The following is a 27,440-nucleotide window of genomic DNA, read 5'->3' as shown; positions in this document are numbered from 1 at the left end:
CAAACTCTCTACTTACCTGGGAGATTATTCATACAAGGGACAAGCAGGAAGATTTATCCTCTGTGGGAGAAGCTGCGGCTACAGGCAGCACCCCAGAGAGCCGTTGAGAAACCTCGATTTCCCTTGAAAAGGACTGCTGGAGGATTGTGACTGATTATCGGGACATTTATGCCATTTCTGGACTATTTTACCCTCTGTGTGGTGGATTATTTGATGGACCTTCTGACTTGCTTGGAATAAATGTTCTTTGGATTGTTCAATCATCTCTCGCTCTGTTGATTGTGTGATATTGGAGAAGGACCCCGTGACACTAGGTACAGGGAATTACCAAGTAAACGGCAAATGGGAAGGGAAACCCTGTATCTATGGAAAAGGGAGAGATGGTGACCCCTGATCAAGCCTGCCGCTGGGTCCTGGGCTCCCTCATTGCCCTATAGGTTCCGCACCTATACGCCAAGCCAGATACCTGACCCTGACTGACCCTGAAGTGGGCACTAGGTAAGGAGCGGACGGGATGAGCTCTTCGTCAACCCCAATAGGCACAAAAGGACACATAGGGATAACAAACAATGGAAAACAATAAACAACTTATCTCCAGATGACTCAGGAAGAGAAACTGCAATAACCACTAAGATTCTCCAGATGTATGCAAGCCGCCTGCTTACTATAGGCATTGCATGCAAATTAGCCATGTGGCGGCAGCAAGGTCAGCATGATACATGGAGGTCTATGGGGCTGCATAATACAAAATGAAGGACATCTTATACATGGAATATAGGGGTGCATTATATATGGAGGAGTATGGGGCTGCATAATACAATATGAAGTTTTATGGGGCTGCATTATAATACATATAGGACTATGGGGGCTACATTATAATATATGGGGGACTATGGAGCCTACCTTATACATGGACTATGGGGGTGCATTATAAAACATGGAGGCCTGTGTGGTGCAGTATAATGTATGGAGAACTATGGGGTGAATTATAATATATGGAGAACTATGGGAAATTCATTATAATAATTGGAGGGCTATGAGGGATACTTTATACATGGAGGACTATGAGGGTGCATTATAATATATGGAGGACTATGGGAAATGCATTATAATACATGGAGGACTATGTAGCTGCATTCTAATATATGAAGGGTTATGTGGGACCCTTTATACTATATGGAAGGCTATGTGGGGGCCATTATAGTATTTGGAGAACTATATACGAGGAGGGAAAAAGATACAAGCAGGGGATGGGAATGTTTTCTGCTGAGGGAAAAAGGCTCTTTCCCTCAGCACCCAGCTTTCCCATGCTCTGCTATACATCTTCTCTTAGCACCCAGCTTTCCCATGCTCTGCAATACATCTACTCTCAGCACCCAGCTTTCCCATGCTCTGCAATGCAATACATCTCTCAGCACCCAGCTTTCCCATGCTCTGATATGGGAAAGCTGGGTGCTGAGGAAAAGATGTTTAGCAGAGCATGGGAAAGCTGGGTGCCGAGGACAAGATAGATATCAGAACATAGGAAAGCAGGGTGCTGATGGAGTTCAGATCATGGGAAACCTGGGTGCTCTGGGTAACAGCAAAGTGTCAGTGTCATTATCCCATACCCCAAGTGTCGGTGTACGTGGAGGGGGGTGGGGCCCAGGTCCAAACTTTGGACCAGGGCCCATCAAACTGTAGTTACGCCACTGTAATGGATGTTTAGAAATCCCTTGAAAACCCTTGTGCAAGTATGTTAGCACAGCTGAAAACAGTTTTGCTGATTAGAGAAGCTATAAAACTGACCTTCCTTTGAGCTAGTTGAGAATCTGGAGCATTACATTTGTTGGTTCCATTAAACTCTCCAAATGGCCAGAAAAAGAGAACTTTCATGTGAAACTCGACAGTCTGTTCTTGTTCTTAAAAATGAAGGATATTCCATGCGAGAAATTGCCAAGAAACTGAAGATTTCCTACAACGGTGTGTACTGCTCCCTTCAGAGGAGAGCACAAACAGGCTCTGACCAGAGTAGAAAGAGAAGTGTGAGGCCGCGCTGCACAACTGAGCAACAAGACAAGTACATTAGAGTCTCTAGTGTGAGAAATCGACGCCTCACAGGTCCTCAACTGGCAGCTTCATTACATAGTACCCGCAAAACACCAGTGTCACCGTCTACAGTGAAGAGGTGACTCCGGGATGCCGGCCTTCAGGGCAGAGTGGCAAAGAAAAAGCCATATCTGAGACTGGCTAATAAAAGGAAAAGATTAATATGGGCAAAAGAACACAGACATTGGACAGAGGAAGATTGGAAAAAAGTGTTATGGACAGACGAATGGAAGTTTGAGGTGTTTGCATCACACAGAAGAACATTTGTAAGACGCAGAATCACTGAAAAGATGCTGGAAGAGTTCCTGACGCCATCTGTCAAGCATGGTGGAGGTAATGTGATAGTCTGGGGTTGCTTTGGTGCTGGTAAAGTGGGAGATTTGTACAAGGTAAAGGGATTTTGAATAAGGAAGGCTATCACTCCATGTTGCAATGCCATGCCATACCCTGTGGACAGCGCTTGATTGGAGCCAATTTCATCCTACAACAGGACAATAACCCAAAGCCACCTCCAAATTATGCATGAACTATTTAGGGAAGAAGCCGGCAGCTGGTATCTATCTGTGATGGAGGGGCCCAGTCACCAGATCTCAACCCTATAGAGCTGCTGTGGGAGCAACTTGACCGTATGGTACCAAAAAGTGCCCATCAAGCCAATCCAACTTGTGGAGGGGGGAAGCATGGGGCAAAATAGCTCCAGATTACCTCCGCAAATTAACACCTAGCATGCCAAAGGTCTGCAAAGCTGGAATTGCTGCAAAGGAGCATTCTGTCCCGAAAGCCAAGTGTGAAGGAGAAAATTATTATTTCAAGTAACAATCATTATTTCTAACCTCGTCACTGTCTGGACGAGATTCTCTATTCATTATGCAACTCATTTATAAATAAAAGTAGGATTATTCATGGAAAAGACAAAATTGTCCGGGTGACCCCAAACCTTTGAACTGTAGTGTATATATACACACAAACGTATTTCCAAGAGTGGCGGTGAGACTGTGGAAGGAGTGAGGTGTGGAGGTGGAGCTGGGGCGGAGTCTGAAGGGGGTCCGAAAATATTGCCAGTATGGGGCCCTGAGTACCACTACCACTACTAATAATATATAAAATAAAATAATAATACTAAAACAATTATACTACTATTACTAATAATAAAATAATACAAATAATAATACACACAATAATAATAATAATAATAATAATAACAATACAATATGATATTTCTACTTCTACTCCTACCACTAATAATAATAATAATAATACACATAATAATAATAATACAATATGATATTTCTACTTCTACTCCTACCAATAATAATAATAATAATAATAATAATTATACAATATTATATTTCTACTTCTACTCCTACCACTAATAATAATAATAATAATAATAATGATACAATATGATATTTCTACTTCTACTCCTACTACTACTACTAATAATAATAATGATAATAATAATAATATATGATATTTTTACTTCTACTCCTACCACTAATAATAATAATAATAATAATAATAATAATAATATATGATATTTTTACTTCTACTCCTAATAATAATAATAATAATAATAATATGTCCAAACTGAGAAGATGAAAATAAAATAATAAAAACACATTTATTTTTCTTTTGGATAATCATTTTTAGCCTTTGCACAATTTGTTTTAACCATTAAAATATTCAAAATAACCTGTAGAAGTAATTAGGAAAATACAATAATAAAACAGCGGCCACAAATAATATCAATGTAATAAATCTAATAGGAAGTGACAAACGATAGTTGAGGCATTTTGACCCACGCGCCGCACTGTACACAGCCGGTTTCATTAGTCCAGTACACGTAATCACTGTGTGTTGGATGTGAGGAGTCCGCGTTGCCAGCATGGACCGGGGAGGGATAAAGCACCGGGATGGACGCCCGGAGATGAGCGGTTACAGCGTGTACGAGGAGGAGAACGAAAAACTCACCGAAAACCTCCGGCTCAAAGCCAACGCGCTGAAATCTGTGAGTATAAAACTGACCCGTCTGGGCCCCCGTAGCGGTGAGCAGTTGTGCGTCTCCTAGAGCTGATGTTGGACTTCATATCCCATCATGCCTCTGTGACAGTTCCTAATGGCCACAGCCGCGCAAGCATCATGGGAGTTGTAGTTTTAACCTGATGTTGGAAACTACTTGTTTTTTTGTTTATTCTGCAATTCTTTTATAGTGAAAATGAAAAAAAATCGGCGTGTAGTGTCTCTATGAGGCAACAGCTGGAGAGCTACGGGTTGTCTTAAAGGGGTTTACCATTATTAGTACAACACGCTGGAGCTAGGATGGTACAGATGGTAAATGGTAGTGTGTTAATTAATCTCTAGAAATTTGGACTCTCCCCCTCCCAGTGCTTGGCCCTGGCTGTCATTGGGAAAACCCCTTAAAAGAACCCCCCCAAATAACAAAGGTTCCTGTAAGATCTTGATAATTCTTCCTCTGTATATATAAATAAATAAAATATAGACCAATTTGGTGTCTCCGTCATCGCATCGCCCTGGAGAAGGACATTTTCCCTAATGCTGAAATTTACAACTCGTCCCATGAAAAAAAAGCGTTAAAGAAGGAAATAGAAATGGTAGAGTCTCCAAAGGGTTAAACAGTCACTGATTTTTGGATGTAAAATCCTGGCAATATATTCTGCTCGGGTATCCGGCTCCGGACGAGTGCAGCGCCGGCCACCTCCAGGTCCAGTGCAGTGTTTGCCGAGCTCCTGAATCAATATTGATATGTCTTATCCTCCGCCATGTTTCCGTCATGTTGGCATGTTCCCAGCGATGAGGTCGTTCGCAGTTTCCCCCCAAGATTTGTAACCTAAAGGCTTGCACCTTGGGCCCAATTTTGGGCTTCTTCTCTATTGATGTCCATGAAAGTCTTAGTGGTGGCAACTAACCTGGTCAGACTGGCTTGTGATCTCCCAGATGTTGAATAGTGATGTGTCGGTCACGAACGATCCGACACAAAGATCCGGCTCCCTGCTGTGAACGACAGGAGCCGGATCACCAGTGTGAGCCACTGAAATTACTAAATGGCTCTTTTCGCCGCCAAAACCCCGCCCAAATGTGTCTAAACTCCGCCTACTCAGCAATCTAATTGGCCACTTGTAAGTGGGCGGGGATTAGCCACGGGTGGGCGGGGCTTTGGCGGCGTTACTATAATCTTAAATATGTGTTCACCTGGGGTGAACACATATTTAATAAGGAGCCGAGAACGAATTGAAAGAGCCGTCTCTTTTTGGTGAACGGAGCCATGGGAACCGGATCACCAAAAAGAGCCGGACTGCCCATCACTAATGTGGAAGGAAGGAGGTGGGCGGGATGTTACGTCCCGCTCATCTCCACCCCTCCGCTTCTATTGGCCGACCGCTGTGTGACGTCGCTATGACAACTAATGTCCCTCCCCATTCAGGAAGTGGACGTTCGCCGCCCACAGCGACGTCGCACAGCAGGTAAGTACGTGTGACGGGGTTTTCACGACTTTTTGCGACACGGGCAGCAATTTGCCCTTGACGCACAAACGACGGGGGCGGGTACGATCGATCGTGAAATCGCACAATCAGTCGTCCCGTGTAAAGCAGGCTTTACATTATCGCTCTATTCATTGCTTATGGGACTAAGGCAGCAGTATGCCACCTCTGCCAGTCATTGGATCCTCAGTTCTTATAGTGGGCCAACCCCTTTAAAGTGTTTTTCCTAAAAAAAACAAAACACAATAAATTGGTGGTCACTGGATTCCAATCTTCAGGACCATCAGCAGCCTCAAGATTGGTGCTATGTAACCTTGTCAGGAATGGAGTAGATACCGTATACCAATGCCCAAGCTTAATCTCCACTCCATTCATCGACTAGGGAACTGCCAAGTGCAGAAGTAAAGGGTTGTACCTAGTGATGAGCGGGCACTACCATGCTCGGGTGCTCGGTACTGGTAACTAGTGATGAGCGGGCACTACCATGCTCGGGTGCTCAGTACTAATAATTAGTGATGAGCGAGCACTACCATGCTCGGGTGTTCATTATTCGTAACTAGTGGTGAGTGGACACTACCATGCTCGGGTGCTCAGTACTCGTAACTAGTGATGAGTGGGCACTACCATGCTCGGGTGCTCAGTACTGGTAACTAGTGATGAGCGGGCACTACCATGCTCGGGTGCTCAGTACTGGTAACTAGTGATGAGCGAGCACTACCATGCTCGGGTGTTCATTATTCGTAACTAGTGGTGAGTGGACACTACCATGCTCGGGTGCTCAGTACTCGTAACTAGTGATGAGCGGGCACTACCATGCTCGGGTGCTCAGTACTCGTAACTAGTGATGAGTGGGCACTACCATGCTCAGGTGCTCAGTACTGGTAACTAGTGATGAGCAGGCACTACCATGTTCGGGTGCTCAGTACTGGTAATTAATGATGAGTGGGCACTACCATGCTCAGGTGCTCAGTACTGGTAACTAGTGATGAGCGGGCACTACCATGCTCGGGTGCTCAGTACTAATAATTAGTGATGAGTGGGCACTACCATGCTCTGGTGCTCAGTACTTGTAACTAGTGATGAGCGGGCACTACCATGCTCGGGTGCTCAGTACTGGTAACTAGTGATGAGTGGGCACTACCATGCTCGGGTGCTCAGTACTGGTAACTAGTGATGAGCGGGCACTACCATGCTCGGGTGCTCAGTACTGGTAACTAGTGATGAGCGGGCACTACCATGCTCGGGTGCTCAGTACTAATAATTAGTGATGAGTGGGCACTACCATGCTCTGGTGCTCAGTACTTGTAACTAGTGATGAGCGGGCACTACCATGCTCGGGTGCTCAGTACTCGTAACTAGTGATGAGTGGGCACTACCATGCTCGGGTGCTCAGTACTCATAACTAGTGATGAGCGGGCACTACCATGCTCGGGTGCTTAGTACTGGTTACGAGTACCAAGCACCTGAGCATGGTAGTGCCCGCTCATCACTAGTTACAAGTACTGAGCACCCGAGCATGGTAGTGCCCGCTCATCACTAGTTACCAGTACTGAGCACCCGAGCATGGTAGTGCCCGCTCATCACTAGTTACGAATACTGAGCACCCGAGCATGGTAGTGCCCGCTCATCACTAGTTACGAGTACTGAACACCTGAGCATGGTAGTGCCCGCTCATCACTAGTTACGAGTACTGAGCACCCGAGCATGGTAGTGCCCGCTCATCACTAGTTACCAGTACAGAGCACCCGAGCATGGTAGTGTCCGCTCATCACTAATTACGAGTACTGATCACCCGAGCATGGTAGTGCCCGCTCATCACTAGTTACCAGTACAGAGCACCCGAGCATGGTAGTGTCCGCTCATCACTAGTTACGAGTACAGAGCACCCGAGCATGGTAGTGCCCGCTCATCACTAGTTACGAGTACTGAGCACCCGAGCATGGTAGTGCCCGCTCATCACTAGTTACCAGTACTGAGCACCCGAGCATGGTAGTGCCCGCTCATCACTAGTTACGAGTACTGAGCACCCGAGCATGGTAGTGCCCGCTCATCACTAGTTACAAGTACTGAGCACCTGAGCATGGTAGTGCCCGCTCATTACTAGTTACCAGTACTGAGCACCCGAGCATGGTAGTGCCCGCTCATTACTAGCTACCAGTACTGATCACCCGAGTATGGTAGTTCTGTTGACTAACTCATTTGGTCCAAAGGCGGGGAGACAGAATCTGGTGCTGATTGGACAATGAGCTCACATTACGTCACAACTGCACGTGAGCCCTGGCACAACAAGCTGTCGCACCGCTAGAATGGTGTTTTTTATATATATATATATTTGCATCTTTTCCATCACTTAATTTGCACCTTTTTTTTATATAGTTATTTAAGATTTCTCTACTTATTTATTTATTTATTCATTCAATTTTTTCTCTTACCCTGATGCTTTAGTTACATTCATCATTTCAGATTTTTCGTAATTTTTTTTTAAATTTTTGCACAATTATATTCGGGTTTCCTCGTGGAATACACAGATTTTTCTTTTTTTTTTTTCCTATTGAAAGGGACTTGTGACATTTCACTCCAAAAAGGTGCAAAGTGCGAAAAGTGTCTTTGTAAATTGTGGGCAAGTTCATCAGACATATCCACCAGTGGAAAAAAAGAGAGACAGAAAAAAATGACGACCGCAGCCGAGGTCTTCATTTTAGAAGGATCTAGGAGGGGTTTTTGGATCAGGATGTGGATGAGAAAAGTCATCGCTTTATTACATGTGATGAAGAAGAAGATTATCCTTTATTTCAGGGGTTTCAGGTCTCCCTTTTCCTTAATCGCATCTATTTCACGTCTTGGAGTCGTCTTCACTTGTCTCCCGGATTTTGATAGTGTCTATTTTTAGGAAAACCTGATGCCCACCTAAACCTCAGTTGGGTCTAGCGTCATTATTCCGCCCCTGTATGCTTTCCTGGTCTTTCTCCCCCAATTTCGGGGGAGAAGTCCGGCGCATGCACAGTAGCGTCTAGAAGTAGTTCAGGAACCCTTCACCAAGATGGCGTCATGGTCAGCGCCTGCGCTTAGCGCTATCGTCGGCGCCATCTTATTGAAGACGCTGTCCTCCTACTTGCATCCCAGGCTGATGATAATGGTCCAAGGACAATGAAGAATGTTTGTGCAAAATTCTGCTACCCAGTGTTTGGCTCTAAACTTGCCAAGTGTCATGGCGGCATCTGACGCTGTTCACACTGCAGAATGACATTCTACATTATGCCTCCTCTGGTGCTTCTGAGTTGCACAGGCAGGCTCGGGAGTCGACCAACTGTGTGCTCATTAGTGATCGGACTAGCAGGAGTTAATTTCTGCTAGCCTGCTGATTACCTTTTGGATCACATGTTGTGGAAGACATCACATTTATTTCCCACCTTTTTAAGATGGTGGAGCCTGTCTTCCCATGCCGACTATAGCTTATGTTAAAGCGGTCCATGTGCTGTTGTGGTCCAGTTGCTGGTGATTTATTGTGTACTGTTTGGTGTGCTGTGGAAATCCTTTCGTCATCTGGTTATTTCCCTCCTGCTCTTTATTTCCTCCTTATAACGTATTGTCTTATATCACCGTGTGTGCTTGCTATGTGGAAGAGGTTTTGGTTACCTCGTTTATCTATATCTGGGGTTTCAAACACTCCTGTCCATGTCCTCCTCTGTGATTGGGAAGTGGGGGTAATAGATCATGGCTGGCCAATAACAGGGCAGGGAAGGCGGCCCAGACATCTTCACCATTAGAAGTATCTTTGGGATTAGTGACAGCTAGGGCCTCCTAACCTGAGGGCCGGTCTAGAAGCCCGGGTCCCCTGTTATCACCTTCACACTCCATGACCGTGCCTTTAAAAAAAAAATTACAATTGATGAATTGGCCAAAAAGTTTTGGAAACCTTGAATTTTTGGGGAAAGTAAAATGAATGTTTTTTTAAAATGGCGCAAATTAAAAAAAAAATTAAAAATCAAGTAGACAAAAAAGGCATAAAGGAATCGAGGTAAAAGTGTATTAGAAAGTACACATTTTTCATTTTGTGGTTTTGATCCCTTTATGGGCCTTTTACAGAGGGGGTGGTGCTCAAAGATCCGCCCCAGAGGATCCTGGAAGCCACACCCGCTTGGCAAATAAAGTAAAAATTAACACTAAATAGACTGGCCCTCCTTATCTCTGCAACCGTATGGCGGATTAAAAACATAAACCAAAAGATGGAATACACAGGAAAGCAGTGGGGAATAAAAAAACAAAAAAAGCACCGTATGGTTTTATTAAATCTGTAAAAACTGTAAATTTCCACTTTCCTCAGTTGGTGACTAATTTTGTTTCCCTTTCGTTCAGCTTTCTATCGATATTGGAACAGAAGTAAAATACCACAATAACATGCTGTCTGAAATGGTGAGTATGCCGGACCGGAGGCAGCAAGAATGGGAATAATGGAGATACACCACATGGCTATACAACTCCATAGCAATGTAGAGAGAAACATGGGACGTTTTCATCATTGTTGCCATAGCAAAGACATTGTTTTACATGTTCAAGAGCAAATATCGAAATTACAAGTTCTGATTGGTTGCCCTGGTAACACCTTTTATGCATTATGCCCAAACTATAAGAAAAGAAGTTTGGTTTTAATTAAGACCCCATTATAGATAAAGGAATAGGTATGATGGTTTTTGCATTTGTCATCCAACAAATACAGCGTAAACAAAACTGATGGTGGTTGTGGTGATGTATTCATGTACTGATGGTGGTTCTGGGGATGTACAGGGTGCGCCATTTATATGGATACACCTAGATAAAATGGAAATGGTTGGTGATATCAACTTCTATTTATGGCTAATTAGTATATGGGAGGGAGGAAGCTTTTCAAGATGTGTGATGACCAGTATTATAGTAGTTATATTCTTTTATATAGAGGGCAGTATTATAGTAGTTATATTCTTGTACATAGGGGCAGTATTATAGTAGTTATATTCTTTTATATAGGGGGCAGTATTATAGTAGTTATATTCTTGTACATAGGGAGCAGTATTATAGTAGTTATATTCTTTTATATAGGGGGCAGTATTATAGTAGTTATATTCTTGTACATAGGGAGCAGTATTATAGTAGTTATATTCTTTTATATAGGGGGCAATATTATAGTAGTTATATTCTTTTATATAGGGGGCAGTATTATAGTAGTTATATTCTTATACATAGCAGCAGTATTATAGTAGTTATATTCTTGTATATAGGGGCAGTATTATAGTAGTTATATTCTTGTATATAGGGGCAGTATTATAGTAGTTATATTCTTGTATATAGGGGCAGTATTATAGTAGTTATATTCTTGTACATAGGAGCAGTATTATAGTAGTTATATTCTTGTATATAGGGGCAGTATTATAGTAGTTATATTCTTGTACATAGGAGCAGTATTATAGTAGTTATATTCTTGTACATAGGGGCAGTATTATAGTAGTTATATTCTTGTACATAGAGGCAGTATTATAGTAGTTATATTCTTGTACATAGGGGGCGGTATTATAGTAGTTATATTCTTGTACATAGGGGCGGTATTATAGTAGTTATATTCTTGTACATAGGGGGCAGTATTATAGTAGTTATATTCTTGTACATAGGAGCAGTATTATAGTAGTTATATCCTTGTACATAGGGGCAGTATTATAGTAGTTATATTCTTGTACATAGTAGCAGTATTATAGTAGTTATATTCTTGTACATAGGGGGCGGTATTATAGTAGTTATATTCTTGTACATAGGGGCAGTATTATAGTAGTTATATTCTTGTATATAGGGAGCAGTATTATAGTAGTTATATTCTTGTACATAGGAGCAGTATTATAGTAGTTATATTCTTGTACACAGGGGGCAGTATTATAGTAGTTATATTCTTGTACATAGGGGGCAGTGTTATAGTGGTTATATTCTTGTACATAGGGGGCAGTAATTATAGTAGTTATATTCTTGTACATAGGAGCAGTATTATAGTAGTTATATTCTTGTACATAGGGGGCAGTATTATAGTAGTTATATTCTTGTACATAGGGGCAGTATTATAGTAGTTATATTCTTGTACATAGGGGGCAGTATTATAGCAGTTATATTCTTGTACATAGGGGCAGTATTATAGTAGTTATATCCTTGTACATAGGGGCAGTATTATAGTAGTTATATCCTTGTACATAGGAGCAGTATTATAGTAGTTATATTCTTTTATATAGGGGGCAGTATTATAGTAGTTATATTCTTGTACATAGGGAGCAGTATTATAGTAGTTATATTCTTTTATATAGGGGGCAATATTATAGTAGTTATATTCTTTTATATAGGGGGCAGTATTATAGTAGTTATATTCTTATACATAGCAGCAGTATTATAGTAGTTATATTCTTGTATATAGGGGCAGTATTATAGTAGTTATATTCTTGTATATAGGGGCAGTATTATAGTAGTTATATTCTTGTATATAGGGGCAGTATTATAGTAGTTATATTCTTGTACATAGGAGCAGTATTATAGTAGTTATATTCTTTTATATAGGGGGCAGTATTATAGTAGTTATATTCTTGTACATAGGGAGCAGTATTATAGTAGTTATATTCTTTTATATAGGGGGCAATATTATAGTAGTTATATTCTTTTATATAGGGGGCAGTATTATAGTAGTTATATTCTTATACATAGCAGCAGTATTATAGTAGTTATATTCTTGTATATAGGGGCAGTATTATAGTAGTTATATTCTTGTATATAGGGGCAGTATTATAGTAGTTATATTCTTGTATATAGGGGCAGTATTATAGTAGTTATATTCTTGTACATAGGAGCAGTATTATAGTAGTTATATTCTTGTATATAGGGGCAGTATTATAGTAGTTATATTCTTGTACATAGGAGCAGTATTATAGTAGTTATATTCTTGTACATAGGGGCAGTATTATAGTAGTTATATTCTTGTACATAGAGGCAGTATTATAGTAGTTATATTCTTGTACATAGGGGGCGGTATTATAGTAGTTATATTCTTGTACATAGGGGCGGTATTATAGTAGTTATATTCTTGTACATAGGGGGCAGTATTATAGTAGTTATATTCTTGTACATAGGAGCAGTATTATAGTAGTTATATCCTTGTACATAGGGGCAGTATTATAGTAGTTATATTCTTGTACATAGTAGCAGTATTATAGTAGTTATATTCTTGTACATAGGGGGCGGTATTATAGTAGTTATATTCTTGTACATAGGGGCAGTATTATAGTAGTTATATTCTTGTATATAGGGAGCAGTATTATAGTAGTTATATTCTTGTACATAGGAGCAGTATTATAGTAGTTATATTCTTGTACACAGGGGGCAGTATTATAGTAGTTATATTCTTGTACATAGGGGGCAGTGTTATAGTGGTTATATTCTTGTACATAGGGGGCAGTATTATAGTAGTTATATTCTTGTACATAGGAGCAGTATTATAGTAGTTATATTCTTGTACATAGGGGGCAGTATTATAGTAGTTATATTCTTGTACATAGGGGCAGTATTATAGTAGTTATATTCTTGTACATAGGGGCAGTATTATAGCAGTTATATTCTTGTACATAGGGGCAGTATTATAGTAGTTATATCCTTGTACATAGGGGCAGTATTATAGTAGTTATATCCTTGTACATAGGAGCAGTATTATAGTAGTTATATTCTTGTACATAGTAGCAGTATTATAGTAGTTATATTCTTGTACATAGGGGGCGGTATTATAGTAGTTATATTCTTGTACATAGGGGCAGTATTATAGTAGTTATATCCTTGTACATAGGGGCAGTATTATAGTAGTTATATCCTTGTACATAGGAGCAGTATTATAGTAGTTATATTCTTGTACATAGTAGCAGTATTATAGTAGTTATATTCTTGTACATAGGGGGCGGTATTATAGTAGTTATATTCTTGTACATAGTAGCAGTATTATAGTAGTTATATTCTTGTATATAGGGAGCAGTATTATAGTAGTTATATTCTTGTACATAGGAGCAGTATTATAGTAGTTATATTCTTGTACACAGGGGGCAGTATTATGGTAGTTATATTCTTGTACATAGGGGCAGTATTATAGTACTTATATTCTTGTACATGGGGGGCAGTATTATAGTAGTTATATTCTTGTACATAGGGGGCAGTATTATAGTAGTTATATTCTTGTACATAGGATCAGTATTATAGTAGTTATATTCTTGTACATAGGATCAGTATTATAGTAGTTATATTCTTGTATATAGGAGCAGTATTATAGTAGTTATATTCTTGTACATAGGGGGCAGTATTATAGTAGTTATATTCTTGTACATAGGGGCGGTATTATAGTAGTTATATTCTTGTACATAGTGGCAGTATTATAGTAGTTATATTCTTGTATATAGGAGCAGTATTATAGTAGTTATATTCTTGTACATAGGGGGCAGTATTATAGTAGTTATATTCTTGTACATAGGGGCGGTATTATAGTAGTTATATTCTTGTACATAGTGGCAGTATTATAGTAGTTATATTCTTGTACATAGTGGCAGTATTATAGTAGTTATATTCTTGTACATAGGGGCAGTATTATAGTAGTTATATTCTTGTACATAGGGGCAGTATTATAGTAGTTATATTCTTGTACATAGGAGCAGTATTATAGTAGTTATATTCTTGTACACAGGGGGCAGTATTATAGTAGTTATATTCTTGTACATAGGGGGCAGTGTTATAGTGGTTATATTCTTGTACATAGGGGGCAGTATTATAGTAGTTATATTCTTGTACATAGGAGCAGTATTATAGTAGTTATATTCTTGTACATAGGGGGCAGTATTATAGTAGTTATATTCTTGTACATAGGGGCAGTATTATAGTAGTTATATTCTTGTACATAGGGGCAGTATTATAGCAGTTATATTCTTGTACATAGGGGCAGTATTATAGTAGTTATATCCTTGTACATAGGGGCAGTATTATAGTAGTTATATCCTTGTACATAGGAGCAGTATTATAGTAGTTATATTCTTGTACATAGTAGCAGTATTATAGTAGTTATATTCTTGTACATAGGGGGCGGTATTATAGTAGTTATATTCTTGTACATAGGGGCAGTATTATAGTAGTTATATCCTTGTACATAGGGGCAGTATTATAGTAGTTATATCCTTGTACATAGGAGCAGTATTATAGTAGTTATATTCTTGTACATAGTAGCAGTATTATAGTAGTTATATTCTTGTACATAGGGGGCGGTATTATAGTAGTTATATTCTTGTACATAGTAGCAGTATTATAGTAGTTATATTCTTGTATATAGGGAGCAGTATTATAGTAGTTATATTCTTGTACATAGGAGCAGTATTATAGTAGTTATATTCTTGTACACAGGGGGCAGTATTATGGTAGTTATATTCTTGTACATAGGGGCAGTATTATAGTACTTATATTCTTGTACATGGGGGGCAGTATTATAGTAGTTATATTCTTGTACATAGGGGGCAGTATTATAGTAGTTATATTCTTGTACATAGGATCAGTATTATAGTAGTTATATTCTTGTACATAGGATCAGTATTATAGTAGTTATATTCTTGTATATAGGAGCAGTATTATAGTAGTTATATTCTTGTACATAGGGGGCAGTATTATAGTAGTTATATTCTTGTACATAGTGGCAGTATTATAGTAGTTATATTCTTGTACATAGTGGCAGTATTATAGTAGTTATATTCTTGTACATAGGGGCAGTATTATAGTAGTTATATTCTTGTACATAGGGGCAGTATTATAGTAGTTATATTCTTGTACATAGGAGCAGTATTATAGTAGTTGTATTCTTGTACATAGGGGGCAGTATTATAGTAGTTATATTCTTGTACATAGGGGGCAGTATTATAGCAGTTATATTCTTGTACATAGGGGCAGTATTATAGCAGTTACATTCTTGTACATAGGGGGCAGTATTATAGTAGTTATATTCTTGTACATAGGGGGCAGTATTATAGTAGTTATATTCTTGTACATAGGGGCAGTATTATAGCAGTTATATTCTTGTACATAGGGGCAGTATTATAGGAGTTATATCCTTGTACATAGGGGGCAGTATTATAGTAGTTATATTCTTGTACATAGGGGCAGTATTATAGTAGTTATATTCTTGTACATAGGGGGCAGTATTATAGTAGTTATATTCTTGTACATAGGGGGCAGTATTATAGTAGTTATATTCTTGTACATAGGGGCAGTATTATAGCAGTTATATTCTTGTACATAGGGGCAGTATTATATGAGTTATATCCTTGTACATAGGGGCAGTATTATAGTAGTTATATCCTTGTACATAGGAGCAGTATTATAGTAGTTATATTCTTGTACATAGTAGCAGTATTATAGTAGTTATATTCTTGTACATAGGGGCAGTATTATAGTAGTTATATTCTTGTACATAGTAGCAGTATTATAGTAGTTATATTCTTGTATATAGGGAGCAGTATTATAGTAGTTATATTCTTGTACATAGGAGCAGTATTATAGTAGTTATATTCTTGTACACAGGGGGCAGTATTATAGTAGTTATATTCTTGTACATAGGGGGCAGTATTATAGTAGTTATATTCTTGTACATAGGGGCAGTATTATAGTACTTATATTGTTGTACATGGGGGGCAGTATTATAGTAGTTATATTCTTGTACATAGGGGGCAGTATTATAGTAGTTATATTCTTGTACATAGGATCAGTATTATAGTAGTTATATTCTTGTACATAGGATCAGTATTATAGTAGTTATATTCTTGTACATAGGAGCAGTATTATAGTAGTTATATTCTTGTACATAGGGGCGGTATTATAGTAGTTATATTCTTGTACATAGGGGCGGTATTATAGTAGTTATATTCTTGTACATAGTGGCAGTATTATAGTAGTTATATTCTTGTACATAGGAGCAGTATTATAGTAGTTGTATTCTTGTACATAGGGGGCAGTATTATAGTAGTTATATCCTTGTACATAGGAGCAGTATTATAGTAGTTATATTCTTGTACATAGTAGCAGTATTATAGTAGTTATATTCTTGTACATAGGGGGCGGTATTATAGTAGTTATATTCTTGTACATAGGGGCGGTATTATAGTAGTTATATTCTTGTACATAGGAGCAGTATTATAGTAGTTATATCCTTGTACATAGGGGCAGTATTATAGTAGTTATATTCTTGTACATAGTAGCAGTATTATAGTAGTTATATTCTTGTACATAGGGGGCGGTATTATAGTAGTTATATTCTTGTACATAGTAGCAGTATTATAGTAGTTATATTCTTGTACATAGGGGGCGGTATTATAGTAGTTATATTCTTGTACATAGGAGCAGTATTATAGTAGTTATATTCTTGTACACAGGGGGCAGTATTATAGTAGTTATATTCTTGTACATAGGGGGCAGTGTTATAGTGGTTATATTCTTGAACATAGGGGGCAGTATTATAGTAGTTATATTCTTGTACATAGGAGCAGTATTATAGTAGTTATATTCTTGTACATAGAGGGCAGTATTATAGTAGTTATATTCTTGTACATAGGGGCAATATTATAGTAGTTATATTCTTGTACATAGGGGCAGTATTATAGCAGTTATATTTTTGTACATAGGGGCAGTATTATAGTAGTTATATCCTTGTACATAGGGGCAGTATTATAGTAGTTATATCCTTGTACATAGGGGCAGTATTATAATAGTTATATTCTTGTACATAGGGGGCAGTATTATAGTAGTTATATTCTTGTACATAGGGGCAGTATTATAGTACTTATATTGTTGTACATGGGGGGCAGTATTATAGTAGTTATATTCTTGTACATAGGGGGCAGTATTATAGTAGTTATATTCTTGTACATAGGGGGCAGTATTATAGTAGTTATATCCTTGTACATAGGAGCAGTATTATAGTAGTTATATTCTTGTACATAGGGGCAGTATTATAGTACTTATATTGTTGTACATGGGGGGCAGTATTATAGTAGTTATATTCTTGTACATAGGGGGCAGTATTATAGTAGTTGTATTCTTGTACATAGGGGGCAGTATTATAGTAGTTATATCCTTGTACATAGGAGCAGTATTATAGTAGTTATATTCTTGTACATAGGAGCAGTATTATAGTAGTTATATCCTTGTACATAGGGGCAGTATTATAGTAGTTATATTCTTGTACATAGTAGCAGTATTATAGTAGTTATATTCTTGTACATAGGGGGCGGTATTATAGTAGTTATATTCTTGTACATAGTAGCAGTATTATAGTAGTTATATTCTTGTACATAGGGGGCGGTATTATAGTAGTTATATTCTTGTACATAGGAGCAGTATTATAGTAGTTATATTCTTGTACACAGGGGGCAGTATTATAGTAGTTATATTCTTGTACATAGGGGGCAGTGTTATAGTGGTTATATTCTTGAACATAGGGGGCAGTATTATAGTAGTTATATTCTTGTACATAGGAGCAGTATTATAGTAGTTATATTCTTGTACATAGGGGGCGGTATTATAGTAGTTATATTCTTGTACATAGGGGCAGTATTATAGTAGTTATATTCTTGTACATAGGAGCAGTATTATAGTAGTTGTATTCTTGTACATAGGGGGCAGTATTATAGTAGTTATATTCTTGTACATAGGGGGCAGTATTATAGTAGTTATATTCTTGTACATAGGGGCAGTATTATAGCAGTTACATTCTTGTACATAGGGGGCAGTATTATAGCAGTTATATTCTTGTACATAGGGGCAGTATTATAGCAGTTACATTCTTGTACATAGGGGGCAGTATTATAGTAGTTATATTCTTGTACATAGGGGGCAGTATTATAGTAGTTATATTCTTGTACATAGGGGCAGTATTATAGTAGTTATATTCTTGTACATAGGGGGCAGTATTATAGTAGTTATATTCTTGTACATAGGAGCAGTATTATAGCAGTTATATTCTTGTACATAGGGGCAGTATTATAGCAGTTACATTCTTGTACATAGGGGGCAGTATTATAGTAGTTATATTCTTGTACATAGGGGGCAGTATTATAGTAGTTATATTCTTGTACATAGGGGCAGTATTATAGTAGTTATATTCTTGTACATAGGGGGCAGTATTATAGTAGTTATATTCTTGTACATAGGGGGCAGTATTATAGTAGTTATATTCTTGTACATAGGGGCAGTATTATAGCAGTTATATTCTTGTACATAGGGGCAGTATTATAGGAGTTATATCCTTGTACATAGGGGCAGTATTATAGTAGTTATATCCTTGTACATAGGAGCAGTATTATAGTAGTTATATTCTTGTACATAGTAGCAGTATTATAGTAGTTATATTCTTGTACATAGGGGCAGTATTATAGTAGTTATATTCTTGTACATAGTAGCAGTATTATAGTAGTTATATTCTTGTATATAGGGAGCAGTATTATAGTAGTTATATTCTTGTACATAGGAGCAGTATTATAGTAGTTATATTCTTGTACACAGGGGGCAGTATTATAGTAGTTATATTCTTGTACATAGGGGCAGTATTATAGTAGTTATATTCTTGTACATAGGGGGCAGTATTATAGTAGTTATATTCTTGTACATAGGGGCAGTATTATAGTACTTATATTGTTGTACATGGGGGGCAGTATTATAGTAGTTATATTCTTGTACATAGGGGGCAGTATTATAGTAGTTATATTCTTGTACATAGGATCAGTATTATAGTAGTTATATTCTTGTACATAGGATCAGTATTATAGTAGTTATATTCTTGTATATAGGAGCAGTATTATAGTAGTTATATTCTTGTACATAGGGGCGGTATTATAGTAGTTATATTCTTGTACATAGGGGCGGTATTATAGTAGTTATATTCTTGTACATAGGAGCAGTATTATAGTAGTTATATTCTTGTACATAGTGGCAGTATTATAGTAGTTATATTCTTGTACATAGGAGCAGTATTATAGTAGTTGTATTCTTGTACATAGGGGGCAGTATTATAGTAGTTATATTCTTGTACATAGGGGGCAGTATTATAGTAGTTATATTATTGTACATAGGAGCAGTATTATAGTAGTTATATTCTTGTACATAGAAGCAATATTATAGTAGTTATATTCTTGTACATAGGGGCAGTATTATAGTAGTTATATTCTTGTACATAGGGGCAGTATTATTGTAGTTATATTCTTGTACATAGGGGCAGTATTATAGGTGATATATTCATGTGTGTTACTTATTGCTCACTGTCATTCCATGATTTATATTTCTTCTGTTTTTGTTTCCAGGACTCAGACTTTGACTCTACCGGGGGTCTCCTGGGGGCTACAATGGGAAGACTGAAGGTGCTCTCCAGGGGCAGCCAGGCCAAGCTGCTGCTGTATATGATGCTGTTCGCCTGTTTTGTGTTTTTCGTCGTTTACTGGTATATAAAGCTCAGATGATCGGACTTTGGATTTTTTCATTTCTTTTGTTTATGCCTCATTTGTCTCGTTTGATTTGTTACTTTTCGAGCCGTGGTCCTAAGTGTCTGGGGACGTGTGGGCTGGAGACCACTATTGTGTATGCCTTCACTTACTGGATGATGGCGGTATTCTCCTTGATGACATCGTGAGGCACTTTACGAGCGGTCTCTGATCTTTCATGTTCCCTGACATTCATTCCAGTAAATCCCCGGGCATCGTATGATGAAAGCGGCGACTCCCAGCCGAAGAGTTAACGACCCAAGAAGAGCAATGGAGGAACCGTCCCTGTTAATCATTTTCTAATTATGAGAACATCACACGGAGCATTCATCCTTATGGGAGGAAACGCACAATCTTTACCCTCGGATGCTCTTCGCCTCCTCCTGGAAATTCCATCCTTGCGTTCATTCGTTGTAAATTAACATTTTGGATGGACATTAAACAGCACTTTTAACCTCCTTATTACATATGTGGTCATTTCGTTATCGTCAGAAAATGACATATTGTTTAAATCAGGTTTTTGTTACATGATGTATTTTTTTTTCTTTTCAAGATCCTTATAAATAAAACAAAACAATTAATATTTCACTTTTCACACTTAGACTTAATTTCAGTAAACAAGACATGAACATTAGCAGCAACGAACAGACTCCGCCCCTATATTTTGTATTGAAGCATCTAATGAGCGTGTGCAAATCTCATTGTGAATGGAGGGGGAGGTGAGCTGTGATATCACCTATTGTGATTGGTGAGTCCTGTGTTAGCAGCTATGTAGAGGGTTGTTATCAGTCATTGTTCAGGAGAAGGAGGAGGTGAACTGTGATACCACTTATTGTGATTGGTTAGTCCTGTGCTAGCAGCTTTGTAGAGGGTTGTTATCAGTCATTGTACAGGATGAGGAGGGGAGCTGTGATATCACCTATTGTGATTGGATTCTGTGTCATCACCTGTGCAGAGAGGTGTTATCAATAATTTTACTGGAGGAGGAGGTGAGCTGTGATTTCACATATTGTGACTGGTGTATCCTGTGTTATATACTGTATATAGCGATATTATCAGTCATTGTGCAGGAGGGGGATGCAGTGAGCTGTCACATCACTTATTGTGATTGGATCCTGTGTTATCAGCTGTGGAGAGAGGTGTCATCAGTCATTGTACAGTAGGAGGAGAAGGTGAGCTGTGACATCACCTAATGTAAATAGTGGATCCTGTGTTATCAGCTGTGGAGAGAGGTAATATCATTCATTATACAGGAGGAGTTGAGCTGCAACATTACTTATTGGGATTGAATTCCAGTGTCATCACCTGTGTAGAGAGTTGTTATCAGTAATTTAGCAGGAAGAGGTGAGCTGTGATTTCACATATTGTGACTTGTGTATCCTATGTTATGTACTGTATATAGAGATGCTTTTAGTCATTGTACAGGAGGAGGTGAGCTGTGACATCACCTAAAGTAAATAGTGGATCCTGTGTTATCTACAGTATATAGAGGTGTTATCTGTTATTTTACAGAAGGAGGAAGAGGTAGTGAGCTGTGATATCACCTCTTGTAAACGGTGGATCCTGTGTTATTTACTGTTTATAGAGGTGTTATCAGTCATTGTACAGGAGGAGGAGGTGAGCTGCGACATCACCTATTGTGAATGGTGGATTCTGTGTTATTTACTATATATAGAGGTGTTGTCAGTCATTGTACAAAAGGAGGAGTAGGTGAGCTGTGACTTCACCTAATATAAATAGTGGATCCTATTATCACCTGTGATATCACCTATTGTAACTAGTGGATCCTGTGTTATCAGCTGTGTATAGAGTTACCTGTCACTGTAGTCCTGCCTTTGATGATAATGAGACTGCTGAAAACTCTTCCTGAAAGAACATGACATACGAGTCTGAAATTATCTCCAGTGGTCAGTGTGAAAACTGCAAGATTACTATTTACCACATTATCACTGAACGTTTAGTTTATTTGAAAATGTAATTCTATGTACGTGTTTACTTATTGTAGGTACATGCTAACTGCTTTAAAAGTCATTATCTATCTAAAAACTTTCTTCTGGACGGCGCAGCATTTACACTGATTGCTCTGCACCACGTATGCTGCTAATGCGCGTGTGCAAGCGGAGAAACTGGAGGGGCGCTGCTCTCGGGGACAGACTTTATAAGAATATTTTTTCTCTGTTGCTCCTCAGCTTCAGTATCCAGCATAGTCGCACTGCCATGTGCGCTTATCGAGGGCAGAACAGAGCAAAGACCCATGTGATAGTGATAGACATGGAAGCCTCAGCCGTGTACATGTGTCTGTGACCACTTCGGCCGGTCGGCTTCGCAGATTAGCACCGATGTAAGGCGCAAATATGTCCTTGGTTTTATATTGTCCATAGGAAACCGATTTAAATAAAACCGCTCAGAACATTTCTAATCTAATACTGTACAGTAGTGGTGATGTATTCCTGCAACCACATACTCCCCTCCCCCGCACACATTAGTCCCTGCGGTGCCGGCTGAGATGACAGCTGCTATCCCTCTGATCGGTGCTTTTATTTAATCGGGGACCAAAGATGATGAGGACGGCGTTTGTCGTGCAGAATTGGACTCTACGTAACGACAGAACATAATGTTTTATGCTCCTGGAGACGGCACTAAGTAAAGAAATGAAGCCGTAGAATGCGGGCTACACACGCGCCTGCTGTAGGGACAGAGGTGGAACGTTGAGCCCCAAGATAAGATCTGTTGGGGTTCCCCCTTATCGTGTTGTTGTCACATGGTATGTAATGACAGGACAGGTGCCCCGAGGCAGGCCCTCAGACTCAAGACCCTGCGCTGTTCCTTATCTCGGAGGTAGGCTTGATGGTAGCGAGGTCCGAGCCCCCAGCGTGACCCTGACTCCTGTCCAAGCCCTGATCTTACTCTCCCACTCTTGGGGCGGGCCGGAAAACATAATAACAAAACAACACAGACAAGGGAGAACAGAAACCTGTACACACTGCACTCAAAACAGAAAGGAGAGAAAACATGTGTACAGGGAAGCATCAGAAAAAGGGGGGAAGTAACGCACAACAGGGGAACATTCACACCACTCAAAATCATAATACAGATCTCCATAAACAGGAACACCATTAAGATCGGAATCACTGAAGCTTTCATCAGCACATACTTGAAGGAGGCCGTGCCTTAGGGCTGCTTCTCACTGGCGAGTTTCTCGCAGTAGAGCAATGTGAGAAAATCTCGCATTGGAATCGGACACATGTTAGTGAATGATTCAGATCTCATCTGCGATTTTTTTCTCAGTCCAAATCGGACTGAGAAACAAATCGCAGCATGCTGCTTTTTTGCGAGTTTCTACTGCGAGTTTCTCCAATGCAAGTCTATGGGAGCGTGTAAAAAATCGGATGTCACGGGACGGCACTCACACCATCCTAGTGACATCCGATTTTCTAAATACATTTCTCGCATGTTTCCTAAAACACTGGAAACGAGCGATGTCTCACAATGTCTGTCAATCACAATTCTCTGTCAGTCGGTCTCTCCCTCTCGGTCTCTATTCTCTCTCTGTCGGTCCGTCACTATCTCTGTCCCTCTCTCACAGTCTGTCGGTCAGTTTCCCCCCCTCTCTCATACTTACCGTTCCCCGATCTCCGGCGCAGCGCTGCACGGCATTCACACTGCTGCAGCGGCTTTTCCTCTTTTGAAAAAGCCGGCCGCTCATTAAACAATCTCGTATTCCCTGCGTTCCCCGCCCACAGGCGCCTATGATTGGTTGCAGTGAGACACGCCCCCACGCTGAGTGACAGGTGTCTCACTGCACCCAATCACAGCAGCCGGTGGGCGGGTCTATACTGTGCAGTGAAATAAATAAATAAATAATTAAAAAAAACGGCGTGCGGTCCCCCCCAATTTTAATACCAGCCAGATAAAGCCATACGGCTGAAGGCTGGTATTCTCAGGATGGGGAGCTCCACGTTATGGGGAGCCCCCCAGCCTAACAATATCAGCCAACAGCCGCCCAGAATTGCCGCATACATTATATGCGACAGTTCTGGGACTGTACCCGGCTCTTCCCGATTTGCCCTGGTGCGTTGGCAAATCGGGGTAATAAGGAGTTATTGGCAGCCCATAGCTGCCAATAAGTCCTAGATTAATCATGTCAGGCGTCTCCCCGAGATACCTTCCATGATTAATCTGTAAATTACAGTAAATAAACACACACACACATGAAAAAATCCTTTATTAGAAATAAAAAACACAAACACATTCCCTCATTACCAATTTAATAAGCCCCAAGAAGCCTTCCATATCCGGCGTACTCCACGGACCTCCAGCGTCGCTTCCAGCATGACGGTGACAGGAGCTGCAGAAGACACCGCCGCTCCGGTCACCTCCACGCAGCAACTGAGGTGAGTAGCGCAATCTGCTGAGGTGTCACTGAGGTTAATCGCTGTCACCGCTGTATCCAGTGACAGCGGGTAACCTCAGTGACAGCTCAGCTGATCGCGCTACTCACCTCAGTTGCTGCGTGGAGGTGACAGGAGCGGCGGTGTCTTCTGCAGCTCCTGTCACCGTCATGCTGGAAGCGACGCTGGAGGTCCGTGGAGTACGCCGGATATGGAGGGCTTTTTGGGGCTTATTAAATTGGTAATGAGGGAATGTGTTTGTGTTTTTTATTTCTAATAAAGGATTTTTTCTGGTGTGTGTGTGTTTATTTACTGTAATTTACAGATTAATCATGGAAGGTATCTCGGGGAGACGCCTAACATGATTAATCTAGGACTTATTGGCAGCTATGGGCTGCCAATAAATCCTTATTACCCCAATTTGCCAACGCACCAGGGCAAATCGGGAAGAGCCGGGTACAGTCCCAGAACTATCGCATATAATGTATGCGGCAATTCTGGGCGGCTGCTGGCTGATATTGTTAGGCTGGGGGGCTCCCCATAACAAGGAGCTCCCCATCCTGAGAATACCAGCCTTCAGCCGTATGGCTTTATCTGGCTGGTATTAAAATTGGGGGGGACCGCACGCCATTTTTTTTAATTATTTATTTATTTATTTCACTGCACAGTATAGACCCGCCCACCGGCTGCTGTGATTGGGTGCAGTGAGACACCTGTCACTCAGCGTGGGGGCGTGTCTCACTGCAACCAATCATAGGCGCCTGTGGGCAGGGAAAGCAGGGAATACGAGATTGTTTAATGAGCGGCCGGCTTTTTCAAAAGAGGAAAAGCCGCCGGAGCAGTGTGAATGCCGTGCAGCGCGGCGCCGGGGATCGGTGAGTATGAGAGAGGGCTGCTAACTTCAGTCACTCAGGGGATTAGCGGTCACCGGTGAGCCCTTCACTGGTGACCGCTAATCAGGACGCGGCACAGACAGAGCCGCAGCATGACAATGAAATCGGGTTAAGTTCACCCGAGTTCATTCTGACAGTGCGGCTCTGTCTGTGTCTGCTGTCATCTGCCATTCAGCTCTGCTACATGGCTGTCTGTGTCTGCTGTCAGCGGCCATGTAGCAGCGCTGAATGGCAGATGACATAGTAAAAAATACGCATTACACACGCATTACACACGCATTACACACGCTAGTAAAATCTCAGAAATAGAATCGCACTTGCGTTGCACTCGCACCTAACGTGAACTAAAATCAGCCGAGTTTTTTTCAGCCCAGTCGGACCGATTTTACTCGCATAGATGTGTTTCCACCCTTAAATAGGGAGGAGACAGCTACACCTGGCAAATAGCTTTTAGGTCCTGCTCACCAGTCTGCAGGAATGAACTCCTGCAGAGCTGAAGACCAGTGAACCTGAATCAGCCGACGCCCGGCTCTGGCTGAACAATTCAGAAGCCTCAGGTTGCATGTCAGACTCTGTGGTGTGAACAGAGTCTGACGACGCTGTGACATTTGTGTAACTTAGAGCTCTGATATTGCCGTAAATAAAACAGCCAAGAAGCCAACAAGTCGCCTGTCGTGTGCAACCCCTCTGGTTGTGATAAAAAAAAAATCAGACGCCACACGGACCATCCATATAGCGCGCGATCTACACACACATCTCGGAAGAGCTTGCATCAGCCAAGAACAGAAAATTGGGCTACAGGAACGTCCTGGCACCCAATAAAAAGAAAAAAAACCAAAAACGCCTCTACAGAAACCAGGAACGTGGGAAGACATCTCGACACTCCTGACCCCAGCTACACGGACCGCACGAGCAGGGGGACACCTCCTGGACGCATATCTGCCGGCAGGAATACACCAGTTTCGATAACGGCACACAAGAGGCACAACTGGAAATAATTAGACCTTTTATAAAGGCTACTGTGTCCGAAAATACGTGTCTGATATCTAACTGAATTATCTTTCCAAACTAAACATCATGCCCCAATCACAAATGTCAATTTGCGAGTAAAACCCACCTGCACACCGTACATGGTAGTGCCCACTCACCATAGTTACGAGTACATGGTAGTGCCCGTTCATCACTAGTTACGAGTACCAAGCACCCGAGCATGGTAGTGCCCGCTCATCACTAGTTACGAGTACTGAGCACCTGAGCATGGTAGTGCCCGCTCATCACTAGTTACGAGTACCGAGCACCCAAGCATGGTAGTGCCCGCTCATCACTAGTTATGAGTACTGAGCACCCGAGCATGGTAGTGCCCGCTCATCACTAGTTACCAGTACTGAGCACCTAAACATGGTAGTGCCCGCTCATCACTAGTTACCAGTACTGAGCACCTAAACATGGTAGTGCCCGCTCATCACTAGTTACGAGTACCGAGCATGGTAGTGCCCGCTCATCACTAGTTACGAGTACTAAGCACCCGAGCATGGTAGTGCCCGCTCATCACTAGTTATGAGTACTGAGCACCCAAGCATGGTAGTGCCCGCTCATCACTAGTTACCAGTACTGAGCACCTAAACATGGTAGTGCCCGCTCATCACTAGTTACGAGTACCGAGCATGGTAGTGCCCGCTCATCACTAGTTACGAGTACTAAGCACCCGAGCATGGTAGTGCCCACTCATCACTAGTTACAAGTACAGAGCACCCGAGCATGGTAGTGCCCGCTCATCACTAGTTACGAGTACTGAGCACCCGAGCATGGTAGTGCCCGCTCATCACTAGTTACCAGTACTGAGCACCCGAGCATGGTAGTGCCCGCTCATCACTAGTTACGAGTACCGAGCACCCAAGCATGGTAGTGCCCGCTCATCACTAGTTATGAGTACTGAGCACCTAAACATGGTAGTGCCCGCTCATCACTAGTTACGAGTACCGAGCATGGTAGTGCCCGCTCATCACTAGTTACGAGTACTAAGCACCC

At 40.6% G+C, this 27,440-nt stretch overlaps 1 protein-coding gene across 1 annotated transcript; it reads left to right on the top strand.

Moving 5' to 3' along the window:
* Window positions 1–3,905: 3,905 nt before the first annotated feature.
* BET1 (Bet1 golgi vesicular membrane trafficking protein) lies at window positions 3,906–20,723 on the top strand. The gene is made up of 3 exons (XM_075316856.1): window positions 3,906–4,096; window positions 9,945–10,001; window positions 19,952–20,723. The coding sequence occupies exons 1-3, from the start codon at window positions 3,974–3,976 to the stop codon at window positions 20,105–20,107; spliced, it is 336 nt and encodes a 111-aa protein (XP_075172971.1). The 5' UTR covers window positions 3,906–3,973; the 3' UTR covers window positions 20,108–20,723.
* Window positions 20,724–27,440: the final 6,717 nt, after the last annotated feature.

This window comes from Anomaloglossus baeobatrachus, chromosome 6 (genome assembly GCF_048569485.1).
Source record: "Anomaloglossus baeobatrachus isolate aAnoBae1 chromosome 6, aAnoBae1.hap1, whole genome shotgun sequence".
In the NCBI taxonomy this organism is placed as follows: Eukaryota; Metazoa; Chordata; class Amphibia; order Anura; family Aromobatidae; genus Anomaloglossus; species Anomaloglossus baeobatrachus.
This window is presented reverse-complemented; position numbering and strand designations above follow the sequence as displayed.